Raw genomic sequence first — 17,460 nt, forward strand, 5'->3', positions numbered from 1 at the left:
TTCAAATTATCTTTTCCATTTAAGTTGAAATAGTTCTGTCCAGGGTGTACCCCACCTCATGCCCTATGGCTGCTGAGATCCACACCAGCTCCCACCATGACCCTTGATTTGAGTAAACGGGTATAGAAAATGATTGAATTTTAGTTGAAATAAGAATGTTGCCACAGGGGGCATGACTACACTTTTTTCAGGCAAATGTAAAGTAGGCCTTTCATTCACATTGATGCTGTGTTGCTACCCGCAGTGTCCTGGTGGCCAGTCATTGTGATACAAATGCACACTGAACCAGAATTGTACCGAACATAAGTTATTTTGTGACATGTGCACAGCACCTTTGATTGAAACGTGCATCTTGGTGAGATGAGACCACACCACAGCATGAGCATGTTCAAAACCTGTGCGATGGGACTGGTGCTGTGTTTCACATACTGTATTAAATTAAAAAACAAGTTAGTTAATACAAACATTGTATTAAAAAAAAAAGTATTTCGCCTGAAATGTTACTGTGTGCACAAGACATGATCCCTTACATAGCCACATTCATTCATAGCCATGATATCAGTAAATAATTGTGGCAAAAGGCAAGGTGTTCACATGAAGACAATCTATTATGCCCTCAGTAAATGTATTGCCGTGTTTGTTGTTATCCACAAAAACAATGCTTACACTTAATATTTTCTGTATCAGGTCTGCTTGGCTATTTGGCTCATTGCAGGCACTTATCGTGTACATGAACTAATCACCCATTACCATTATATTTTGTAACACAATTGTTGCATATTTATTTCTCTCTCATAGTGGAGCTCTGCATTGGCCACAGATGGGGATGTAAATCATGTTCATCGTTCACTCTGTGGATACAGGTGCACACAGTAATGCGTGTGCTGCACTCTGCCTTTGATCTGAAATATACTTCTGCGCTGTGTTGATCAGGCATGATTGTTGCTCGTTTAAAAAGTAAAATCGGAGTTCCAGGTACTTCGGTATTGTTCCACCATCATATACGTGCACATTAGGTTATTTCTCCTTGTAGGTCTTGAGTTCCATCAGAAAAGGGAATCGAGCATAAAGTTTATGCCAAAAGTGTGCATCCACAATGAAGCTCCTGTGGTGAAAAAGTGTCACTTTTCCCCTTTGAGTAAAATAAAAATAATTCTCATTTTTGTCTTGATGAAAACTTGGATTTATTTTTGTCATCTAATTATAATAAAATAATCTACAATCCTTTATCATTGTTTTCTTACAGTAATTATCCTTTTTGCTTTTGCTTCATGATTTCAAGGATTTGAGTTCCCAGGACTCCATACTTGAAACAGAAATGAAAGAAGCAGATTAAATCAAGTCTCAGAAGTTAAGCAGATCAGGTACTGATTAGTTAGTACTTTGATGCAGACCACTTGGGAAGACCTGGGGCTGTGTATTTATCAATGTAAAATCTCAGTTGCATCAGGAACAGCATCCGGCAACAATTCTTGGGTCAAATCCCAGTGCAGACCTGTACTGGATCCACTGTGGCAACCCTGTTCAACTAGAAGCAGCCAAGAGACAAACATCAACAACACTGGAATTATATATAGTTTTTTTTTTTCAGAATGTTGTTGCTTTTTACTTTTAGCTCTTTCCTAGACTTTACCTTGCCTTTAGTAAATTCCCTGTTAGCGTACTGGTATATACGAGGTCTGTTAGAAAAGTATCCGACCTTTTTATTTTTTTCAAAAACCTGATGGATTTGAATCACGTGTGCTTGCATGAGCCAACCTTGAACCTTTGTGCGCATGCGTGATTTTTTTTCACGCCTGTCGGTTGCGTCATTTGCTTGTAAGCAGCCTTTGTGTGAGGATGGGTGGAGTCTCTTGTCGTTTTTTCTTTGCAAGGAAATGGCGGAACGACTGGAGCAGCATGACTGCATCAAATTTTGCCAGAAACTGGGCGACAGTCAGGTGGAAACCATTCGGATTATTCAGGCGGTTTTCGGTGACGATGCTATGGACATCACACAGATTAAGGAGTGGTACAACCAGTTTAAAGACGTCCGCACAATGGTGGAGAGCGCACCGCGCTCCGGGCAGCCATCAACACGCTGAAATGACCAGATCATTCCAAAGTGAACGCTGTGATGATGTGGGACCGTCGTTTGACTATACAAGTATGAACCATCTGTTCCTCTGTCGATGCAGAATCAAAACACGGATAGAGCAAAAACAGGACGAAACGAAGTGCTGGTAAGTGATGAACATCATCAACAAACGAGCAGTGAGGGAGTGAACAGACGCAGTTTAAATAAGGAAGGCGGTGACAGGAAAACAAGGTGCACGTGATGATGAAGGATCTGGAAAGGGGGTGTGGCTGACAGATGAGGAACAGGTGCAAGAGAGTGAGGGAGGAAAACGCAATGCAGATGAATCAAAAGAACTAAGTGACTGGAAAATTAACGGTGGGAAATGAGACGTGCTTAAGGCAGACAAAAATAAACGTGAGGAAAAGACTAGAAGATAATGTGACTAATCAAAGTGGAAAAACAGGAGATCAATAATAATAAACAAAACTGGAACAGAACTGACACTGAATAAAGTATAGAAATAAATACAATGACAATACAAAATAACTAAAACAGAGAACACAATAAATCACAAACACAACCTACTCAGATATGAAACAAAGATGAACAACAAGCAAAACCTGAGACTAAAGCATAATGTAAAGAATGTGAAAAGCTAAACCAATTTATATGACTAATAAAATAAGATACCCAAGAATGAAACTAGTGACAGAAAGAAAAGCAATAAATGACTAAACCGAAAATGCAATACATGAAAGAACCAAGAATACAATAAAGATGCAAGTGTGCCCCCCCCCCCTCCCCACATGCCACATCTGTTGGGGGGGCGGGGGCACGACACATGCACTCACTTGCAACATGCACCAATGCCACATGTTGAGGTGGGAGCTGACATTCTGACACGCCACATGTGTGTTGCTCGGAAACGCCACAGTCGTGGGAGCACTTAGACAAATTTCACAGCCAGCTCGAAAGTGGTTGCCTGCTCACTATTTTCAAGCTGAATGTGCGAATGGCCACACATTTCCTAAGTGCTCTGCGAGTGGTATTGGATGTTCATGTGTGTCACCTGGAATTTGGCCCACACCTGCCGTGAGAGGTAGAGGTATCCAATGTGCTCTCACAGGGCACACGCTGTCTTTCGGCTACTGGTGTGCGCAAATAGTTGTAGCGACAGGTGTACGAGGCTGATTTTTCATGAATGGCTTGGAATTCCTCTTTCGTGCACTAGTCGGCTTCAATCGTGTTATGTGTGAAGGGGCCCTAAAATTTGTTTTCACTCGGGGTCACCACAGTAGATCCAAGGTGGGTCTGCATGTTGATTTGACACAAGTTTTATGACGGATGCCCTCCCTGACACAACTCCACATTATATGGAGAAATGTGGCAGTGTATAATAGTAGTGTATAATAAATGTCCAAAATGAAAATGTGTAATTTCACATACTGAGTGAACATGCTGTAACTCACTGTATTTTACAGAGTGATACAGATAAAATGACACTAAAGATGACTTACATCATATCAAGCTTCACCCATTCCTTCATTCATACTCTGTTTTTTTTTTTTTTTTTTTTTTTTTTTTGTGGAGCTGCCAGCTATTCATATCCATCACCAATGTTCAAATCCATAGTCTATATAACTAATGCAGAGAAATGTGTGATTATATTGAAATAGGAAGACTAATGTACAATCACTTTTGTCAAACACAACTGACAAAAATAAAGGCAGATCTTTTGTTCCATGCAGCCCATGTCTGGAGCAAATGTTCACATTACCCACATTTGGGCTGTGTGCACATTTCACAAGAACATTTTTCACAGGTCAGTTTTGTCAAACGGGACAGCACGGTGGATTAGTGGTTAGCACTGTTGCCTCACAGCGAGAAGGTCAAGGGTTCAATTACCGCCTGTGGCCTTTCTGTGTGGAGTTTGCATGTTCTCCCCATGTTTGCGTGGGTTTCCTCCAGGTGCTCCGGTTTCCTCCCACATCCAAAGACATGCAGGTTAGGTGGATTGGAATCTTTAAACTGCCCATAGGTATGCGAGTGGTTGTGAATGTGTTTGTTTGTCTGTTTGTGGCCCTGCGACAAGCTGGCGTCCTGTCCTGGGTGTACCCCGCCTCGCGCTCTATGACTGCTGGGTTAGGCTCCAGCCCCCGCGACCCTTGAGTGGACTAAGCGGATGAGTGTGAGTGTGAGAGTGAGTTTTGTCAAACGTCAATAACTGGCACCATCAAAAATTCATTTTAGCAAAGATCAAGGTCAAGGAATTTGATTTTCATCTCAATTTGGTCCAAATGTAACAGACACGTAGGTGGATACCAGATTTGCCCTTACAAAGTCAGTCAGTAGTCAATCATTTGGGTGAAGTTCAAGGTCATTGGAGTCAAATGTCAGATTGCCATAGGGCTTACTGTCTTTGTGTCCGGGGGTAGCATTGTGCAAATCAGCAGGTCTATGCATGTTTGGGTATGCCACTGTAGGTTTGTGTCTCCGGGCATTGGATCTTGAATGTTGATCTAAGGCATTTGTTTTGCTTTCCTTTTTTTGTTTAAACATGCAATTGTGTAATGCATTTACAAATTATAATGATACTGTAAAGGAATTGATTGGCAAGCCTGTTTTTAAGCTAGTTGCTGTTGTATACTGTACACATACACAGGTGTAGAATCTATACTTAGCTGCGCTCTTCATGCAAAATATTTTTGGCTACGTTGTTTTCCTGTCACTTTGGCAGTGCCATTCCGATAGCTGAGGATGGATGAATAGTGGGTGATTATGGTCTTCGTAGTGATGGCTTAAAAATAACAGTCTGGTAACTATACTTACTCACAGCGAGGCTCATTATCACTGACAATAGACCAACACTATCCATGCTGGAAAATGAGAGCAAAGAATTAGCTGTGTGCGGTGTGTCTTTGGCAGCTAAAGCAGTCATAATCAATACTGAACTTGGAATGAATTATTCTTCAAAAAGGAAATGCCATTATGCATATTATATATTTTGCAATCTTTAGGCCCTTCCATTGAATGCGGTCATCTGAAATAAGAGGAGTACATCCACATTCCTGCATCTGTCGGCATTTGCGAACATGCATTTACACATAGAACCATACACAAACACAAATAGACATGTCGTCAGGGTGAAGGCAGGCAGTGAAAAATGCGTGAAACATGGGAGCTGCAGCAGCTGTGCCCCTAGAGGCTTACATCTGGCCCAATCTGGCCACCTGCTTTGCAGACAAACGCACACAATTGAAACAGGCTTGCTGCTGGAGCCAACTGAGCACTGCTGGACTCAAATGGCTTTGGCAACAGAGTTTGTAACATCTTTGCATTCAGCGTGTAATTCTTTGTTTGTTTGGACATTGTTTCTGCACAAAATATTGACTTCACATCTTCTCTGTATTCATTCTGACTGCATGGTATTTAAAATACACATTATTATGTTTCTGCATGTGGTAAAAGATAATTTATTATTTGAAATTTTAAATAAAACCTAAATTTATAACTTTCATAAGTGCTTAATCGACTCTATTAAACAAGGAGAAAGACCCGGCTAATCGGCACCAGATAAAGAATGAGCCTTCTGCCTGGATTTGACGGTGTTATCTTCCATGTGGTGGTATGGTGGGCCTTATCGAAATGCGATTAAAATGACTGACGGTAGCTATCTCCTTTCTCTCTGCAGGTCCGCATATTTCCCTACCTGATTGGTCGTGAGTCAGCCTTTGCAGATAATCTGAAATGGATGGCATGTGCTAACAAAGGTGGGATCTTACATCACATACTGCTTGACCCCCCCCCCCCCCCCCCCCCCCCCAATAATCTGTTTGCAGAAGAAAGTTGTCGCATGTTGTTGTCAGCCGATGTAATGCAAATACATTATAGGAAATTGCTTGGGATGTGTGTATCTGCCGTGCTGTTGAGATTTTGCACATGGATGTGACAGCAGGCAGCTGGGTCCTGTTGCACAGACCTGATATTACATCTTCCCTGCAGGCCAAAGTCCAAAATATCTCTGTGATCTATTACTTCCCAGCTATTTTGTGTGTGGTCATGGTTGTCTCGGTGTGGAGAGCACTTTTCCTTCAGGTTCTATATTTAGTTGGTAGGTGGATGACAGAGACAGTCTGACCCATTATCCTCAGGCTGTCATAGATAAGACAGACAAGGCAAAGGTAACATCGGTGTGTATGTATGTGTGTGCCTACTCAAAGAACCACAGTTTTTAGAATTCTATTTGATAGCCCAGCCAGTCACTGTGAGAGTGTATTCTTTGCATTCATCATTATGGTCACATCATTTTCACAGAAACTGCACACACAGTTATTTAGCTTTTTCTGGCTGAGGTCATATTTGCTGGATCGATCCACTGTGTTGTTTTCAACAATGTGACATCTGATTTTACCACTGTTAAATCTGGTGGTCCTCATGGTTTGGTTCTAGGCCCATATGGCCAAAATGTCATAGCTGATGCTCCCTCACAATTCAAGAAAAACTGCCTCTCCCTAAGTATCTGCTTATTTGACACAAAGTCATTCCAGCAATACCCAAGCATCCCCTTAAGAGACCTATTGTCAAAAACACCTAGTCAGTGACTTTAGGTCACTGGTTTGTGCCCAAGTCTCGCAACCGTAGAGTAAGACAGGATGCACCAGGACATGAAAGACTTGGGTATGATTCTCCAGCAAAGATATTGGCATTTCACAATGGTCTCATGAATCCAGAAGCTCTTCCCAGGTGTCTCCTGAGCTGAAAGGCCGAGGACCCATGTCACTGCCGAGATAAGTGAATGCCTCTGTCAGTTCAACACTTTTGCTGCATACAGAAGCACTTCAGTCCAGAAAGTCATCAAAAACCAAATCTTAGTCTTGATCTAGGATAATGGCAAACCCAGATACTCTGATTCCCCCATCAGCTTCTCAAGTGCTGCAGTCTGGATATCCATTAGATTATACAACACAGTGGTCTCACAGCATTGTCCATGAAGTCAAAGTCGGTAAACATTTCCTCACCAACAAAGGCACCTAAGATATTGGTTTCCACACCCAACACCCAGTCCATGCAAACATTGAACAGTGTAAGATCCAGAACACATCCATGACTGACACAAGTTTTTATTGAGAAAATTCAGTTTGCACCCCTGCTGTGTACAGCACCTACAGTACTTACAAAGGTCAATTGAGAAGTTTTGATCCTGACCCAGAAAAAAGCAGGATGTGGTTATTCATCTTTTGCATTCTGAGAAACCATCATTTCTTGAGAACATTTGTTTTGACTCACTTGGCGCAATGTTGAGAAATGTTGGTTTCTCAGAATGTAAAAGATGGAGAACCATGTCCTACTTTTTCTGGCTCAGGCTCAAAACTTCTCAATCACCCCCCATATGTATGGGCTGAATATGTTGTCCAGTCACGTCTTGGGAGTCCCACAAATTGTCAGGATGTCCCAGAGAGCAGTCTGGTCAACAGAAACAAATATTTTGTGAAAATCAATGTAGACTGCAAAGAAGCACTGTTGTTCAGATAACACACAACTTTACATGTCTGTGTTTGCAGTTGATGCTTGTCACATTGCAAAGCCAGAGAGAGGCTTCTCAGGCAGTAGAGAGTGAAAAGCTGGGTATCTTGTAATTTCCTACTTTTGACCTGGAATCCGAGCCCCTCATGGCTGAGCTTCTCACCTTATGTCAGGCACATGCTGCCACTAAGCCATGTCATCGGCAGGCATGGCATCTCATTCCACTGCTATGCTGATGACACACAGCTAGACTTAAGGATAGATCCAAACCCCTCTTCCTCTCAGATACCTTCCCCCTCTTCATTATCACCCCCTCTTCCACTCACCACCCTCACTTCCTGCCTGGAGGAGATAGAGGCATGCATGAGTCCAAACTTTCTTCAGTTAAACAGCTACAAAACAGAAGCCATATTAGTCGGCACCCACCATCAGGTCCAGCCATCTACTATAACCACTGTCTCCTTCTCCGGTAAAGATATTCCTCTTTCAGCTGCTGTTACTAACCTTGGCACGAGACTGGACCCTCGCCTCACATTCGACAATCACATCAAATACCTGTTTAAGACCTGCTTCTTCCACCTCAGAAGCATTTCAAAACTCCGTCCGTCCGTCCATCACCCTCACTAACACTGAAACATCCATGCCTTTGTCTCCTCTAGGCTCGACTACTGCAATGCCCTTCTCTTTGGGATCCCTGGTAAAAACCTTCAAAGGCTCCAATACATCCAAAACAGTGCAGTTAGAATTCTGATGAGTGCACGTGAACAGGAATACATTACACCTATTCTCCATAACCTTCAGTTGCTCCCCATCAGCTACACAATCCATTTTATGATTGCTCAAATCACCCACCAGTGCATCCATGGCAATGCCCCTGCTTACCTCAAAGACTTCCTCCCTCCCTTCCGTTCCCTCCGTTCATACAATACAAATCTCCTTCATCCCCCTCACACCAAACATTGCACCATGGGAGAAGGGTACTTCTGTTCAGCTGCTCCTCGAAAATGAAACTCCCTCCCTCACCACCTGCAGGCTCCACACACTGTTGAAGGTTTTTAATAAAGCCTTTAAGATTTTCCTATTTAGACAGGCCTTTCACAGCTCTCCAAAATTTTTAACTGTTAGCATCTTTAGTCTTTTTATTCTATTTTATTATTTATGTTGTGTTTTATTCTATTTTACTGACTGTCTTATCTTAACATTTTCTGTTTTGAATCTCTTGTTGATTCTTTTTCCTGTAGCACTTTGACATTTTTGTTAAAAGGTGCATTATGAATAAAATGTATTTTTATTATTATTATTATTATTATTATTATTATTATCATCTCTAACAGAGACACCAGCCACCCTCCTGAGGAAACCCATTTTGGCCACTTGTACCCACGATCTAGTTTATTCGGTCATGACCCAACCCTCATGACCATAGCGAGAGTAGGAACGAAGATTGACCAGTAGACTGAGAGCGTCACCTTTTAATTAGATTAGATTGAACTTTACTGATCCCTTGGGAAGACTCCCTCAGGGAAATTGCGGTTCCAGCAGCATTGTATAGCAGCACATAGGGCTAGAAGTACTCGGAGTATCAAAAATGAAAGTAAAAAAGAAAAACAGTTTGCAAATATAAATATAAATACACAATATAAATACCAGACATACTGATCAATACTGGGTTACTGGGTACTACTGTTCCTCTCAATCCCGTGTTCTGTCTTCCTGTTACCCCTCCTCCCCAGATTGAGTACTTGTACAGTCTGTTGGCCATAGGGACAAAGGAGTTTTTCAGTCTGTTGGCCCTGCACTTGCGAAGGAGCAGTCTGTGGCTGAAGAGGCTCCTCTGGTTGCTGATGACTGTGTGCAAAAGGTGACTGGCAGACGCTCAGCTCCCTTTTTGTCACAACAGTAAGGTAGAGCTAATGCAACACCTTCTCTGTTGTGCCAATTCTCCGGCCAATCTCACTCTCCATTGTCCCCTCACTCATGAATAAGACCACGAGGTACTTGAACTCCTTCACTTAGAGTAAGACCTCATTCCCTACCTGGAGTTGGCAATCCATCGGTTTCCTGCTGAGAACCATGGCCTGAGATTTAGAGGTGCTGATCCGCATCCCAGCCACTTCATACTCAGCTGCAAACACACTCAGTGAGTGCTGGAGGTCACAGGCCGATGAAGCCAACAGGACCACATCGTCTGTAAAAATCTGACTATACCTCGATATCCTGTCCATGAACATCACAAATATCCCCATGCTCATATAGCATATTGGAGAATAGCTCATTTTATGCAAATCTTGTATGTTCAGATATTATATTGTTGTGGATCTAATGACCACAGCACAGCACATAATCACTCACATTTCAAAATAACATTGAAATGGTTGAGCAGATTTTCACCAAACTTGGTAGAAAAGTTCTTTGGTTGGTTCTTATGAGATCATTAGTTTTTGGAGAAATTTGTGCAAAGGTCTAGGTCATCAAAAATATTGATTGAAAAACACATACAAGATATTGCGGTAACTAATAGGGCTAACAAGACAAAATAAAGTTTATATGGATTGGTAAATCAAATGGCCTGAGTGATCATGGGTGTTTTCTGTGCATGCGCATGGCATACATTGCCCTTCTGATACCTTTTTTGGGGGGGTTTTGTAATGTTTTTGTAACATGTCTGAGGCCATCATTGGTCCTATGCATTTACAGAGGGCTAAAACTACTAAGGATATCATAATACAAAATTAGAGTGCCTTTTTCAGACTTATGAAGTATTTGATAATCTGATAGAAAAGCTTTGAAACCAATCCCCTTGTCAATGTCACTGTGCTAACCACACAGTGCTATGGCCGTCCTTCCCTACTCGTACAACAGGTGTTCCTTGTTTTTGAAAGCAGGGGGCATTAATTTCATTGTCTCCCCGGCTCATCTCACTGGCCCTGCTGGCTCAGCCCGAAGGACGCCCTCAGATTTCCAGCGGTAGCGGTCATTTTTCACTCACGGCTGTGATGAACGATGTGGTTACATCACCGCGCACAACTTCCTTTGTGTGTGATATGAGTCTGTGGCGTGAACACTATCGGGGGATTGTCAGGTAGAATAATAACCATATCCCACTGTCTCGGAGGATGAAAAGGAGGAATCTATCAAGGTTCACTTCCAGGTGAGACTAAGTGTCGAGCACATTGCTGCAGTGATTATGCAGTTTTGATTTAATTCCTGCATAAAGGTTTCACCTCTTAAACAATCTTTTTCACCATAGATTCAAGTTACTTTTTTTAAAGTTATCCATCACACATGCTTTCTTTAGTCATCTGAGGGATAGATGGCATCCTTGTAAATCTGCATTGTGTCTGGAATCATCTGGCTCAGATTCTTTTCTCCCTGTGGAGTAAAGGTCGTTGCCACGAACAATGACCCTCAAAATCTATTTCCTCCGGCTATGATTTTCTCCTTGACTGCCTCGTGGCGATGGAAGCAGTTTGCTGTTTTTACGGATGGGTGAAAATGTGGTGGTCTCTCTCTTTCCCTTATTCCCGGTGCTCATTTCTTGTCTAGGCTCTCTCTCTCACTCTCTCCGACTGTCCTGCCATTTTCCTTTCTCTGTTGCTGTTTCCTGCTGAGATAACAGTATATTCCCTCCTGCATTCACCCATTAGCATCATAATGGCAGCATTACCATCATAGGAGATGGCATCACATTTGGTTTACTGAGATAGTTTTCCCATTACATTTACATACCACTTACCCATTCACAAACCCATGCTGGTGCGCTCTTACTTGTACATCAGCTATAGCTCATGTATATATCCAGACGTCTTTCTGATTTATCAACCAAAAAGTTCCTTGCTGGATTCCATGTGTAATGTCTGTATGCTTTAGTATTAAAGAAATAGAAGTGAAGGCTTGTAAAGGATTTGGTGAGTGCATGTTAGTCAGTGGTGCGCACAGTTCTCCTATAATCCCCTAACCACTATTTAGCAAAGTGAACTTTTAGTTAGATGAGCATTTCAGTTAACTTTGAAAATCATTAGTGGCCACTTGGCTTCCATGAAATTAAGTTCTGCTAATGTTAAGTCTGCTAATTCTTTAAAAGGAACTTCTGAATGTCAAAAACATTTGTGAACAGTCCTCTCCTGCCATAGCGGTTAGCTGTGTGCCCTACAACATCGTTGGGTTGACCTGCATTTAATCTTAATGCAGAGTCCTGTATGTAGGAGTCCAGTTCTTCCATTTTGTTGGCCAGTGATCCCGCATTAGCCATTAGCATTAGCAGTCTCTTCTTTGCTTCCTTCTTGTCAGTGATAAACACAAACTTTAAAAACAAAGTTTAACTGTATATTATGCTATGGCTCTACACAGGTGGCCACTTTCTCACATTGTCTCTGTGTTTGACTACTCCTCCATATAGCTAAATCTTATCACTTAGCATTAGCTTTTGCTAATTGTTTTATAACAGTTTATCAGCTTAGCGTTATCACAGTTAACATTTCACAGGCTAATGAGGAAAAACTTTCGTTAGCTGTGCCCATCACTGATTTTAGTTTTAGAGTGACTGGACTCCCAATCTGTATTTGGGGTCAAGAGCAGTGACATCGTGAGAATCAAACCTGCTTAGACTCTATCAGTGGCAAAGCATCTAAGTTACTGTAGTTCTACTCTTTTGTCTGCTCAACAGGCTACTTCACTCAGATCTCCACTTTAGCCGATGTGCAAGAGAATGTGATGGAGTATCTCCACGTGCTGAGTCGGCCAAAGGTGATCGACCGGGAGCACGACACAGTTTGGACTGAGGCTTACATCGATAGCACTGTGAGTGGACAACGCTCTCCCATCTCTCACATGGTACCAGACTCCAGTTCCCTCATCTCTCACTAAGCACACGCCTGACAGGCTGAGTATGGATCCAGAATCCATAAAAAACAATCAAACAAACAAACATAACCCCAACACTTTTTAATTTAAAGCTCCAATCTGTAACACAGATAAAAAATAACCATATTGACCTTTTCTCATGAGGCCAGAAAGTAACATTTGTAGTATACACTTACACATCACTGTCATCTATTTTTGAAATCTGAAATGTTGACACTCCTGCCTCCTCTTTACACCCAACCTCCAAACTGCTCTTGTGTTCAGATCACTGTGGTATTCTATGAACTTGTTGATTCTTACGACTGTCTTGAGACAATTCCTAATAGTAAACTACAGCACTGTGCTCTAGTTTCCAATTGCACAAATTCTGCCTTGGAAAAAAATTTCACCATCAAAGTCCTGTTAGAAGTGGCTTTTTCTAGGCTAAACTATAATACAAAAACTATAGCTCAAAACGGCTTTTCAGTGTTAAAAAAATCAAATATCCACTAAATTCTCAACACAGATGCATATCAAACTTACTCTATTCATTGAAAGTGCCAGTTTGCACCTCATTGTCATAAATGAGAGTGATTGTGGCAGTTTTGATTGAGATATAATGCAAAATGTACATCAAATGAACTTTAGAATATTAAATTCAAATATCGACAAAATCCACAATCCAGATCAGATCTGGATCAAACTTTTTGGGGGGATAGTGATTGCCAGTCTGTACCTCTCTTTCAACTATGAGAGTGATGGGGGCACATTTGTTTAAGTTATAATGTAAAATATACATTAAATGGGGTTTTCAATGTTAAATTTAAATGCTCTCAAAATCTGTGATCTGGAGCAGATCCAGATCAAACTTTGTCAGTCAATAAAGGATACCATCCTACATAACACTTGCAAATATGAAATAATTTTGATCTTTTTGACAGAGTTATGAATTTTTGAAAAATTGTTCAGTGTTAAAGATTGGGATTTTTCAATTCTCCAGGATTTTTCCTGACTTTGCCCTTTGACCTATGACCTTGAAAATTGAATCAGTTCTTGCCTATCAGGGTATGAATCTTCAGTAAAAATTTCATAATGATATATGAAAAATTGTGGGCTCCAGGTTATTAAAAATTAGACAACCAAACAAACAGGGGTGAAAACATAACCTCCTCCAACTTTGTTGGTGGAGGTAACAAACTATTGGTTTTGCCCCTTAAATCACAAACGTGGGTATTTTGGCACATTAAAAAACAATGAGCAAGTGGTCTGAAAAAGGTTATCAAGAAGGACATGGATGTATTTAAAAAAGTAAATAAAAAAATAAAACCACACACCATTTAAAAACACAGCATTTTATTGACTCCCTCTTACCAAGCAGACAATACAAGTATGATCCATCTGTTCCTCTGTAGGTGACCCATGGTCACAGACATACAGTCATGAAATAACATGAATGATGAAGCAGTGCACTCTTATCATGTTCACATCTGCTGGCAGTATGCCCAGCTGGCCCCGTGTGCATGTCCTGCCCAACACGAGTGTCTTGTGGATGGGGCACCGCAGGACAGACACCGTGCCATGTGGAACAGAGCTCACGTGGGTGGCGTAACATTCAGATCGCACGCTGTGTGTTATGATCTGATGGTCACCTGGGGTAGCCTGTGAATGTGCGCACCGTGCATGCTCGCTGCAGCCCATTGCAACAGCGATATGTTTTTATGTCTGTCCACGTGATGACAGCAAGCAGACACACGCACATCACAGTGGGCAGTTGTTAGTTCATGTATGTCCAAACACGGTACGTGTTCCCCAGCCGTGACGCCCAGAACCACAGATCTCCACAGCTGCTCCTGTCGGCAGACACACCCCCTGTCAGTTCAGCGCACACACCAATGTGTCACTGTGTGTTTGCAAAGCCACACTCATGGGGGCACTTAGACAAATTTCCCATCCAGCTCGACAGTGATCGTCTGCTGACTGTTGTCATGTTAACAATGTGAATGGCCACACATTTTCTAAGTGCCATGTGAGTGGTGTTAGATGTTTATGTGTGTCACCTGGAATTTGGCCGACACTTGCCGCGAGAGGGTTCAATGCGCTCTCACAGTGCACAGTCTGTCTTTCAGCCACTGGTGTGTGCAAATAGTTGAAGCAACAGGTGTACGAGGCATTGGAGGCAGCTGTGATTTTACACATATTGCGTACTACTACTACTATTCCTGCTTCATGCGCACTTCATGCACAATTCAGCCAAATTCGCACCATGTGTGAAGGGGCCCTTCGGGAAGAGGTATTGTTCAAAGCTGACTGATTTTTGTTTTATTTAATCACTGTTGGATATGGTTTCCTTTTACCTCCACTTCAACAGTCTTTGCTTGTGACTTCACAAAGGAGTATAAACTCAGTATATGCTCCTTTGTTGGTGTTCATTTAGATCCAAGAGAAATTCAGCGTCATAGTGGGCTATGTTAAATGTTTAGTTTTAAAGCTGAAACATAGATCAGCTGTTTGCTGTGAATGATTAAGTGTCCTGAGAAGGTTGGAAGTATCAACACATTTATTCTTATTCCATATAAAACAATCAGTTGACTCTATTGGCATTATGGAAACAATTAAGCCTTTGTAAACAAATTGCATTTGTGTGCAATTTCTGCTAAAAAGAACATCTTATTTGGTAAACATTATTTTTGAACATCTGATAGAGTAATTTATGCTGCAGTAATACATACATTTTCAGGTAACCTGGTTATCTTCAAGTTTAGATATTCAGAGGTTCAACAATGCTGACAAAAGTAGTAAATAATAAAACAAATAGGTGTACAAGGACATGATTTCATTTTCAAAATAGTTATTTTAGGAAAATAACAGGCCAGCTGTTTGGATTAATTTATGTAATGTTGCTAAATATGGCAATTCTAGCTGCCGAAAGATTTGGAATTATTGAACAAAGGCAATACATTATACCATTTAGCACCATTGAGCTTAGGGATTGTTTTGTTTGTTTGTCACATAAAAACCATTTAAAATTCAAATTCTCCAAAAATTGTGAGAAAATACCTTCTGTCTTCAGCTTCGCATTTTTCCCTTCGACCTACCTGTTTGTTCAGGGAAGGACCCATTATTTGATATATTTTATGTGTGGGGACACTGTGTTGATTGTTGCCGTGACTAGACAAAAGCTGGCTCATCCCTTGAGCAAACAGTCAGATTCTCCACTACTCTTGGCTAAATTCACTTACTCAGCTTTGTATATTTTAGGTGCAATTACAAATACTGTGACAAATATAAATAACATATCTAGTTCACACATGTAGAGCAGCCACTCAGGTTAGGTGTCACCTCACCGAAAATGTACAACAAAGAACTGACACGTGTTGTCCCAACCAATTCAATGGATAAATGTTTGACTATAGATAAGTTCAGAAACTTGTGTTTTTGAGTGCCATGCATGTGCACACATTGAATTATGGGTACACATGCATCCAAACATGGACAGAAGGCCAAAGGTGTTATCCATCTTTTTTCTTAAAGATTTTTTTGTTGTTGTTGTTAGTGTGTAAGTATCACAACTATAACTGCACATATGCCTAAATACATACTCACAGGGATTGATTAAAACAAAATATACATCCTTGCACTGCAGGGCCATGGGTACCCAGGTGGGAGGCAGTAGTCATGTAGTTTATCATTATCATAAACATACTTTTCTTCTTCAGTCAATCACTATAACTTCATCTATGCGAGTAAGTTTGTCTAAAAATATCCTCGTCAATCTCTATTACAAAATGCCATTACTGAAATGACCAATAGTGGCTAAGTAGACTTTTTTTCATGAAAATCACATTTTATTCTCAATTCTGATTAGATAATAAATATAAATAATTTCAAACTGGAATTTTAAGAATCAATAAACACTTTGTTTTATCTTATGATCAAAGAAGTAGATCTGCATTATCAGGATGGCTGAGTTATATTATCCAAATGGGAATAGTAGTGATAAAAGTAAACAGAGGGTTGACAATGTGTTTTGCCTCTTCATGGCTTTGAGTCTGAATGTGTGAACGGCAGATGGAATCATTAAGTAAATGAGCCTCCTGTGTGTTTTTCAGAGTTGTTTAGCATGAGTTGACCATGCTGGGGCATATTGGATGTGTTAGTCTCTGATCTCTCGGTTCATTCTGGTGCAGCCAAACGCACACAGACAGACACGAACAGATGCTTTGTAATGTGAGTGAATGACACATATTTAGTGCCCCTTATGTGTTTTACTGCGCTCTATCACGTTATCACTGCTAAAAGTCAGTTAAACCTAAGTGTTGACCCATTTTGCCGACTGCAATCCATAAACTCTGCAGTGCAGCACAATACAGGCTCCCCTATTGTGGCATTATTGAGTTTGGAAACAAGAGATTGAATATGGCCATTTGTCTTTTGATGATTCCGATGGCATAATGAAAGCGAGAGCTTAAAAATAATGTAAGGCGATAAAAGAAAGTGACCTTGAGCAAAACAGCCACAGGCTATTAGCAGTATATGGGCACCTATTTGTTGTGATCCTCTTGATATGCTAAACATTTCCATTTTCTGTTGCTCTCTGTCTACATTGTTCTCCCTGTCCACATTATCAGTATCTTTTTAATTCAGTTAAGCTTAATTATTAATCACTAAATGATAAGTTATGGCCCCAATAATATGTCCTTAGCATGTAGAGTAGCTTGTACTCAGCATCTTGTGGCCACAAGATCTCTGGTTCAAAGCTACCTCACAAACATGATCACCATCTTAGGGCCCAGTCCCACTGGGGAGAGGATTAATTGCACATGAATTGAGTACACAAATTACGGGCATTCGTTGTCATCTGCAACAAAAATGGCCAAAAATGACAAATGTCCCAGTATGAATTACGGATATATTAATAATATATAGCGAATATAGGATGAACAATCAGGGTTATATAAAGCATGTAGTGAGGAAACGGATCTGATGCATTGCGATTATCACGGCAGTATTACGGGTGTATTATGAATGCATCGCGC

The 17,460-nt window shown here is 41.0% G+C and overlaps 1 protein-coding gene across 1 annotated transcript in view; it reads left to right on the top strand.

Annotated features, from left to right (window-relative positions):
- Positions 1-17,460, top strand: part of cacna2d3a (calcium channel, voltage-dependent, alpha 2/delta subunit 3a) — a 629,699-nt gene that overhangs the window by 415,368 nt on the left and 196,871 nt on the right. Inside the window, exons 11-12 of the mRNA XM_034172543.1 lie at positions 5,751-5,829; positions 12,249-12,382. Of these exons, the coding sequence (XP_034028434.1) occupies positions 5,751-5,829; positions 12,249-12,382 (213 nt within the window). The remainder of the gene's footprint in view (positions 1-5,750; positions 5,830-12,248; positions 12,383-17,460) is intronic.

This window comes from Thalassophryne amazonica, chromosome 6 (assembly GCF_902500255.1).
Source record: "Thalassophryne amazonica chromosome 6, fThaAma1.1, whole genome shotgun sequence".
NCBI lineage: Eukaryota > Metazoa > Chordata > Actinopteri > Batrachoidiformes > Batrachoididae > Thalassophryne > Thalassophryne amazonica.